The 9,811-nt window shown below is 39.0% G+C and overlaps 2 protein-coding genes across 6 annotated transcripts in view; one reads left to right on the forward strand and one right to left on the reverse strand.

The window, feature by feature from the left end:
- The window catches only part of LOC122088321 (protein EMSY-LIKE 3-like), a 20,614-nt gene extending 12,707 nt beyond the window's left edge, over positions 1 to 7,907 (forward strand). For 2 of the 4 annotated variants that reach the window (XM_042657546.1, XM_042657545.1), the window contains exons 7-10: positions 6,179 to 6,424; positions 6,730 to 6,798; positions 6,897 to 6,960; positions 7,403 to 7,907. In XM_042657546.1, the coding sequence (XP_042513480.1) occupies positions 6,179 to 6,424; positions 6,730 to 6,798; positions 6,897 to 6,960; positions 7,403 to 7,614 (591 nt within the window). In that variant the 3' untranslated portion in view covers positions 7,615 to 7,907. Of the gene's footprint in view, positions 1 to 2,088; positions 2,415 to 6,159; positions 6,425 to 6,729; positions 6,799 to 6,896; positions 6,961 to 7,402 lie in introns of those variants that run through there. The other 2 variants (XM_042657548.1, XM_042657549.1) reach the window with 2 other exon arrangements.
- Positions 7,908 to 8,062: 155 nt separating this feature from the next.
- The window catches only part of LOC122088322, a 5,556-nt gene continuing 3,807 nt past the window's right edge, over positions 8,063 to 9,811 (reverse strand). Inside the window, exons 2-3 of one of the 2 annotated variants that reach the window (XM_042657551.1) lie at positions 8,585 to 8,659; positions 8,063 to 8,449 (exon numbers count right to left, since the gene is read on the reverse strand). In XM_042657551.1, the coding sequence (XP_042513485.1) occupies positions 8,337 to 8,449; positions 8,585 to 8,659 (188 nt within the window). In that variant the 3' untranslated portion in view covers positions 8,063 to 8,336. Of the gene's footprint in view, positions 8,660 to 9,811 lie in introns of both variants that reach the window. The other variant, XM_042657550.1, reaches the window with a different exon arrangement.

The raw sequence follows: 9,811 nt of genomic DNA on the forward strand, positions 1-9,811 counted from the left end.
AAAAAAAAAAAAAAAAAAAAAAGAAGAATCTGGAAAAGACTTATTAAACTAAGTTGTTTTATAAGATTATGAGCACAAGGAAAATGTCAGATGAATGGAGAACCATTGTGGTTCCGATTTACAAAATAAAGGTGATATTCATGGCTACAATAACTAAAGGCATAAAACAAATGAGTCATACTATGAAATTATGGGAGAGGGTTATTGAAACCCACATGACACAAGAAACTACTATTACGGAGATCCAATTTGGTTTTATGCCAAGAAGATCCATGACAAAAGCTATTTACGTAGGAGAGTCGTGGAAAGATTTTGAAATTACAAGAATGATCTCGATATGGTTTTTGTTGGCCTAGAAAAAGCTTATGACAGTCCCTAAAGAGTAAATCTAGTGAGTACTGGAGAAGTGTTTCAAGTACATTTTGGACATAATTAAAGATATGAATGATGGTGAGGTGACTAATGTAAGAACTGGGGGTGGGGGGGGGACAAGGTAAGTGAATTTCCAATTACAATTGAGTTACATCAAGGATCAATTTTAGGCCCTTATTTGTTTGTGTTTATCATGGATATTTAACTAGAGACATCCAAGATGAGGTTCTTTGGTGTATGTTTTTTAGTAAATATATTGTTTTGGTGGATGAGACAAAAGTTGAGATTAACGGCAAGTTGGAGTTTTGGAGATCAACATTGGAATCAAAATGTTTTATGATAAGTAGAATAGAGACATAGTATATGGTGTGTCACTTTAGTTACATTAGGACAGATAATGAGGAGGTGAAAATTAATGAGGGAAATTCTGCAAAGTGATTATTTTAGGTATCTAGGCTCAATCATAAATAACGAAGGTGATATTGAAGATGATTATATGTAAATAAAATAGGATGGATGGAATGGAAAGTTGTGTTTAGAGTGTTGTATGATCGACGTATTCCTTTAAAACTTGAAAAGAAAGTTTTGTAGGATAGTCATACGACTAGCTATTATGTATGGTGTGGATTGTTGGGCAATTTTGAACCCCAAGGGGTTAGCACAATTGGCTTGGAGGGGACATGTTACTCCGCCTCAGGAAGCGAGGTCCCGTGATCAAACCTTTGCCGTTGCACCTAACCTCTTGGGGCCACCACACGAGAGTTTCCATCTCGGACTGATCCGGTCCTGTGTAAGCGGTATCATAGTGACCCCAGGGACTAGTCGGATCAAAGATCCGGACACCTTGGGTTTCAAAAAAAAAAAAAAAAGGATTGTTGGGCAATAAGATAAACTCAGTGTAGCTAAGATGAAGATGTTGAGATGGATGAGTGCAAAACTAGGAAGGATTAGGTAAGGAATAATCATATTAGGGACGGTTTGGGAGTAGCTCCAATGCATGATAAGCTAGAAATTCGTTTGAGGTGGCATGAACATGTTCAACAGAGGCTTTTGGATGCTCCCGTACGGAGGAGTTATTTGATTTAGATTGAAGGAGCTAAAAGAGCATGGGGCTGACCTAAAATGACCTTAGGGGAAGTGATGAGGAAAGAATGCATAGCTTAGGCCTTATATCAAGTATGACCTTGAATAGAGCTGATTGGAGGGCCATTATCCATTTAGCCAACCCCATTTATTTGAGATAATGCTGAGTTTATATGATATAAATCATAATGTATAGGGACCTCAAGATTCTAATAATGATGTTTCTTATTGGGTAACAGTGTAAGACCACATTCAACTCAAAGTAGGGTCTAGATGTGAAACAAAATTCTGTTTTTCTTCAACATTCAACTCATTATATGGATTATTTCTGTCACTTTCCTTTTCAGAACCATGCTAACTTGTCGAATTTGGCATGATTTGTTGCCATTTGAGAGCTTATGAGTTTATCTTTCGAGTCATTCTTTTAATTTTCCATGTATTATGGATGTCTGCAAATAAACAATGGAGTTTTATATGTTACCTGAGGCTGAATGATGTGAATTTGGAAATTGAGATTGTACCCAAATGTTTCATTTTCAGTCAAATTCTTTATTTAGATCATTACTGGGATTGAAAAGAGATGAGTAACCTCAAGTCAGCAAGGTTCATTAAGATCCTGCTACTTCCTCCCAGGTGACTTCTGATGTAGATCAAGCTTGCACAAGGGGCTGCTGGGCCCATCGAACCAAGTCCAATTTTGGACCAGCCAGCCCTCACCTTGGCCCCATCTAACTAGCCCAAAAGGAAAGCTGGAAAACACTGTTCACGAGATCATACAGCTGTCCCTTATTGTTGAAAAAGCAACTTCAAGTGAAGAGCTCCAGCAGCCATTAAATTGCCTAAGTTAGCCCAGTATTTAGTTTCTATTTGGATTGTCCAATTGAGTTCCTATTTTGTTAGTCCAGTAGTTTCTATTTTGTAACTTAGGTTAGATTCCTTTTTGTCAGTGGTTTGTTAAGGCTGCGTTTGGTAACATTTCTGTTTCAGAAACGACGTTTCGTGTCAAAATCGAAAACTTCAGTTTCTATGTCAAAATATCGGTTTTTTTTTTTTTTGGAACGAAACTGAAACGTCGGAACTACCTTTTGTCGTTCTGTAAATTCTCATTTTTTTCCAAAAAAACTGGAACACACCATAAACGCACCAAACGCTTTACTCTGTTTTTTCATTCCCATAGAACGAAAAAACTTCAGAAACGTTTTTTTAGAATGTTACCAAACGCAGCCTTAGTTTCTAATTTGGTTAAAACTTGGTTTAGCAAGTTATACACAAATTAGAAACACTTATTCTATACTCCATTAGTTTCCTTTTTTGTTATTTCCTTACATCCAAGTTTTGTAAGGCTATTGAAAGCCCATTGATCATAATGAAAAAACAGATTGAAGTTAATGAATTTGAGTGTTTACTTATGGCTGAGATAGCTGTTGCCTGTGAGGGTGAGATGTCCAAAATCTGAGGGGTGGGCTCTTCTTCCACCCTTCTCAACCCCCCCCCCATCGATTCTATTTTTATTTTCTTCTTGTTTAATTGTTGTGAGTGTGTGATTGATTATTGATCGAAGACTGAACAGCCTTCCATTGTTGGTGATCAAAGACCGGCCCACAAGCCAAGATCGACCCGCCTTATTGTCAGGGTTTCGAGGGATATCAACCAAGGCCAGATCTCCCCAACCAGCAGGCCAATCTTCAAGCCCTTTTGGGGGTTTTTCCTTCCAACCCCCAAGAGACCCACTCGACCCAAGCTTGGTGGCCATTGGAGCTCCCTCGCTGCTGTTCCTGAAGGTCTACATTAGTTTCCTATTTGGGAACCAAACTTTATGTCTCTATATTTGGCCATCCAATCAGGCCTAACTTTAAGGTTTGTTTAGAACCACGAGAGGAGTGCTCAGTCAAAATTTGAGCTCCGTCAGAGACTCCTATAGCCAAGGCAAGCATCCTCTTATTCCAGCCAGATTCGAACTTCTGTTCTAAGTTTGATTTCAGATTTGAATTTTTCGGATCCAAACTGGAGTTGGTTAGTTCCTACCTAGCCTTACATCAACTTCATCATCTTTTTGGTATTCCACTGGGATATTGACTTTTAGATTTCAGGGGAGGTGGTTTCTTAAGATGTGATTTAGCATCAATATCGATTTGATCCAAGATCTCTTATTGAATTGCTCATTATGCCTTGAAGAGGACTTGAACCTCCATGCTCTTTAGCACGAGATTTTGAGTCTCGCGTGTCTACCATTTCATCACGCTAGCATAGGTAGAAATTATCAACGTTGCTTTTTGACTCTTTCTTCACTTGAACTGGGAAGCTTTTATGACACGACATACCGATAGTTCATTTTTTTTTTTATTAAATACCTAATTTGTGATAATTCCATTAGTAATTGGATTTAGTTTGGATAAAGCCCGCTTTAACCTGAGAACACCTTTGTGTGTTAAATTGTTTCCTAAATAGCATATTTTATGCTTGTACATACATACTTGATTAAGATCATCCTCTAGCTCAAGTGATTTGAGTGCCAAGTGAATCTTTATGAGGGTTTTTCCTTAAAATCCGATGTTCATTTTATTGCACTTCCTTTGCCATAAAGGTTACATACATCCTATCCGAATTCAAGCTCCAATCAGATAGTTGTCTCTTTTTGGATCAGATGTGGATCTTATAGACATAGTTCAAATCTTGGTGAAATTTTTTCTAGTTTCTCTAGGTTAGACATGCCCGAGACAAAACAGGAAGCCACACCCAGAAGCAGCATAATTTGGTCATTTTGGTCAAAATTTTGCCAATTTCAGTTGCAAAAATGCACTATGTTGTTGAAAATCGGGTTGAAAATTTTGGTCATTTTGGCTATTCCCCCCCCCCCCCCCCAAAAAAAAAAAATGACCAATCAAAACTCACGAAAAAATGCACTTTCTGTCGAAATTTTGCTAATTTCAGTCTGACTGAAGCGAGACCAAAATACGAGTTTTTGAACCTTGCTTATAGATATGTCATTGGATGGATTGAGTCAAATTCTGTAACAGTTTGAAGACCATAGATATTGGAAATGCTCTACAAAGTTATAAAAAGGTTATGAAATTCAATTTCACTTCCACTAACTTGGAGAAACAACTCAAAATTGCCAGGTTCTCTCCTAGGGGGGGAAAAAAAAAGATAAGGAGTAAGAAGAGGAATGGGGAGTAGGCGGAGGAGCCAGCTGGATAATAGGAGGTGATGGAAGAGGAGGAAGGGCAGCAGGAGAAGAGAAGAGAGGGGGAGCTTACCTGTTTTGTGCTACTTACACCTAATTTTGGAGTCAACTGAGGTGGCCCCCATTTCCCTTCCCTTTGTCGAGACTCTCCTAAATCACACATAGATCTAGGGTCAACAGCTGAACTATCTACCAGCCAAAAAATTCTTATCTTAGAATCTACTTTCATCACACTTGTATAATGAAATATATAGACTTGGGCTCTACTGAAAAAGTTATGAACCCTGAATAGAAACACTTGTTTTAGATATGGGGATTGGGAAAATTCGTTGAGAAACAGAGCTCATTTGCTTCCCTAGATGCATTTTAATGGCATGTCCATCTCTCTCTCTGGTCCCAAATGTTTCTCACTCATTCCTCACTTGCTTCTCATTTGCTTCTTGTTTCAAGCATCCTAGGTTTATGATTCTCACTACCACTTCGTTCCCATCTAAACCCTTCCCAATTTGGAAAAACATTTTACTTAGTGGTGCCACACAACTGTTTCATGAGTATGGTGGAATTCGGATTTGTTAAGTTGCATCCTTTTTCATTTATACATCACATGCTCCATGAGTTGTGATCATTATTTCCCAGTGCAGTGTGAATAGGGCTTATCTCTGGTGGTACAGAAAGCCTGTTTCCTTGGGTTTTTCTAGAATCTATAGTGATATATTCTAAGTCTGTGTTCTACATCCCTTTCTTTGGTAAACTGTGATTGGAGATCTGTGGAGTCTGGTCTTAGTATTGCAACTCTTTGATTATTCCTGGGAACTGTCAAGTTAATGCATTTCAGTCGATCTTTCAACCGATCTTTCATATGCTTGCTAACATTGCCAAAGCTATTCCTTTTTAGCTTAGATGGTCCTGCCCTGTTTGGATCATGGATCTTATTTCTCTGTAGTTTTTCTTTTTAATTGCCAGGTCTTTTTGGTCTGGACCTGGGGCTTGGGTATAGGAGGGTGGCCCATAACTGACTGCCACATGGCAGTTATACAGCATTTGGAAGAGGGGCTATGTCCATGGACTGTGGAGAGCAAAGTGGAGAGAACTTGCTCCCTTTGGTTAATGTATCTCCCAACTCAGCTAGCTAATGTTGTTAGCTACTGGAGTCCTCTTTCACCATTTTACTTTTAAATCATATTTGTTATTCAACGTCTCTTTCTTTACTAAAGAAAAGGTGGGGGTTTTTAGGGATCCTAAACCATGTATCCAGCAATGAACATTGAAATTTTGGATTTAGGGGTTAAGTGGTGAAACTATATGCTTTGTGGAATGAGGTGTAAGATAAATTCTTGACTTTTTCCCAGTGCGGCCTCGGTCTTTGCCTTTTGTAGCTTGTAACATGGAATATGGTCCCTCTTGCTTGTATGTCTGTCAGCTCAACGTCATGGAATTGTTTAGCTGACAGATAAATCCTTGTCTTTTTAAGAAAATCATTCTGTTGAAATTGTTCATGTGCTGCTTGTGACATTATACAGAAAAATTTGTCAATGGCAGATCTCACCGGAGGATATTCGATGGGAAGGTGAGGATCCAGGAATCTCTCGTCGAGTGGGCCGTGGTGGACCAGGCCGTGGGGTTAAGAAATCCATTGGTCGTGGTGGTGCTCTTCCAGGTGCAGGAAGAGGGAGAGGGTCTGCAAAGGGTCAGTCCAAGAAAGACTTCCCACCTTCACAGAATGGAATTGGGAAGAAAGCTTCAGATGACATTGAAATACTCCATACGGATACTCTAATCAAGGAGGTATGCATGAACAATATGAACACTATCTACTGGAAAGGTGGTGACTGTTTTGTGGGCCAAAGAACTCTGTCCTGCTGAGGCAAAAAAAAAAAAACACCAGCACGCGGGATCAATGAGAGGGCGCGCGCCAGCATCTTCGGTGCCCTGGTGTGTGAGGCAGCTTCGGCTTTTATGCATGCCCTCTCTCTAGGTGTTTCCTGCATCAGCAGGACAGGGTTCTTTTTCCCTGTCTCTGGGCCTTTCCTGTGCAACAGGACAAGATTCTTTTTCCCTTATTTTATTTCATTCCTGATGTTATTGAGCAGGTGGAGAGGGTTTTTAATGCGAGTCATTATGATCCTCATGAGATAGAGAAGGCAAAAAAAGTGCTCAAAGTAAGGATTGCAATTTGCAATGGTTCTATAATAATGCTCAACTCATATTGTAAATTCCATAGCCATTAACGTGAGCTACTTGTGTTTTCTTATGGCAGGAGCATGAACAGTCACTTATTGACGCAATCGCAAGACTGGCAGAGGCATCAGATGGCGAAAGTGGTAATAACGATATATAAGACCCCCTCTGCATTATGTTGTATATAATTGCATCTTTTGTTTCCTAAGAGCTTTGAGATGACGCATTTTGATTTTGTATAATTTCTACAAATTGGTAGTTCAATGCAAGAAGTCCCCGATGTGAATTACAAGGAGAGGGATTGAAAAAGTCTTGTGATTCCAATATTTGTTAAGTATATAGCAGGACGTCATGGACTGCCTGAAGCATTGTTGATAGAAACCATATCTAACAAAGAATGACGAGAGAGATCAAAATAGGGATGGTTTTTCTTTCTTGCACAGCCAGTATCGGGATTGGTCTTGATACTAATGATTTGAAACCATTATTTTTCTTTCTTTACCGGATGGATGCCATATGTAATATGGAACCAATAAAGTATAAACCTTTACTAATGCCATTGGGATCTCGTTCTCTCAAAAACAGATGATGAACACTTCGGACATGGGCAATCAATGGACCGAGAACGAGGGTGGAGGAACAGGCCATATGGAGGAAAACAACACGCTACAGATTTTGATGATGAGGTGGGCAGGGAAGGAAGAGGTGGTGGCTCAGATGGTGATAGGATGGGCGGTGAAGGTAGAGTTGCATCTGATGATCGCCACGACGGGGATGACGGTGAAGATGACATATAATTTTTAGTGGAATTGACACCTTGGGGTCTCTACATCCACTGTATAATGCCTCGTCAATGTTTTTTTTTTTTCTAATACAACCCATGCGGACTAACCGCTCCATTCAGTAGCAAAAATGTGATGGGTTGAGATCTCATTTATCCAGTGGAAAGACCAGCAAAGCTGGAATGCCATGTAAAATTATTTGAGTAGCAAATAACCTGCGACCTTGTAGCCTTTTTTGGTGTTGCAGGTTGTACTTATTTGGCTGGCTTTGCTGGCACTTACCCCTTTAATATTTATTTTTTCCCGTACTTGGTTATGGTGGTCTAATGGTAACATGTTTGCAACTTTTGAGATTATCCGCTTCCAATGCTTAAATGCATGGTAATGAACAATGAAATTCCTGCAAATCAAAGCCAGTAATGACAGTAAAAGGCATCAGCATCAAGTAGTAGGCAAAGGGAGATTTGGGTTCAGTGTAAGCAACTTCCTGTAGTAAGATTCTAGATTGTCCATGGGGCACAGCTGAATCATTTCCAAACCCAACCCAGAAATCTACTACACACCAAATCATATTCTCTAACCATCTGCTACTATGTTGGTGCTGCAGCTTCCTGTAGTAACACTGTAGACTATCCATGGCCACAACTGAATCTCATTGTCCAAAACCCAATCCAGAAATCGACTACACCAAATCATATTCCCTTACCATCTGCTGTATGTATGTGCTGCAACTGGTGTCACAAGGATGTAATGAACTGAAGAATCAGATCCACCATCTGAGCATCGTAACTGGGCCCTTCCATCTGAAAGTGTCCTACTCCTTCAAGTAGATGGGTTTCAACGCGTCCATCTGCAGATTTCAGTTTATTCTCTAACTGCTTGACACTTGTAAACCCATCCTTGGTTCCCATAACAAAGAGTTTTGGTTTTGGGGATTGTAAAATGGTTTTGTAGTGTCGCCCAAAGAGGATTGAAGAAAGCATACCAAAGGGGTAACCCAGACTCACATAGCCCACGACTTCTTGTATTTGATCAACTGCAGATCCCGAAATTGGAGCACCTGTGCCAGAAAAAAATAAAAAGCAAAAGATTAGTATCTACTTATTGGGAATGCTATCTCACTGACCATAATAACAATCCATCTATTTCATTAACAAGAGAAAGAATTAAGAGAAAATATTCATGAAGAAAGGCAGGAATTCTTATTAATGAAGTTTGAGCTAACCAATATCCTCACTAGTTTATGCGCCATGCTTGGTACATTTTAACATTACTATCTCAAACGTCTGGTGAAATTGAATAATTAGTCAAGTCGGAAAAAAAATTAGACAAACATAAACAGATACAAATAGTTGGAAAGGGCTTACTTATTGGGTTCCATTCCTGCCAAAAGCTGTCATTCAATGTTTAAACAGAAAATGAAGGAAATGTTGGTTAAACTCTGTTAAATGTCATTTGTAGCAATGGTACCAGTAAATATTTATTACACAGCAGTGTGTGTGTGTTTTAAATGATTTTTGCTTACCTCTGTTTCTACATTGAATCATTTCAATGCCAACGACAAATTATGGAATTTATAAATTTTATATAAAGACCATGCTACAATGAGTTCTGAAAAAAAATAAAAGGCACCATGAAGTTTCCAATAACTGACATAAAGCCTCTCAAAAAGAGTGAAAAAAGAGAATTTCATGACAAAAAGCAAAGTACACTTCTTGACACGATGCCTCAGGTCCTCATAACAGTAATTTCACCTTATACTCTCTTGATAATCATCAGTTTCTGGCTCCTCTTGCAGAGCTCAAAACAACTTGTAGTCCAATTCAAGACAAACAAAAATACATTATATTATGTGCATGTCGTTACCTAGTGAGATAATGACAGTACTGGCTGAATGAGAGGGGATATAATATATAAAACAAACAGAGATATTAGAACTCCCCAAACCAAATCCTGAATTTACATCTAGGGTTTACAAAGCATCTTGATTTTGCTTTTACACATGTATTCCTCCTCTCATTTAAGTTTCTCCTTAAAACAGTAAGCTTCCAAATAATCCTATCATCCCTATTCCTATCAATGGAAAAGTGTCTAATAAGAAGCCTTCTTGTTGGCAACAATCTTGGCAAAAGTTGCAGTGTGTCGCTCTCGTATCAATATTCAGGTCACATCCTTAGGCTTTAGCAATCAGCCAGGTGTTACATCTTCCTTA

The sequence above is a fragment of the Macadamia integrifolia genome, chromosome 9 (genome assembly GCF_013358625.1).
Source record: "Macadamia integrifolia cultivar HAES 741 chromosome 9, SCU_Mint_v3, whole genome shotgun sequence".
NCBI lineage: Eukaryota > Viridiplantae > Streptophyta > Magnoliopsida > Proteales > Proteaceae > Macadamia > Macadamia integrifolia.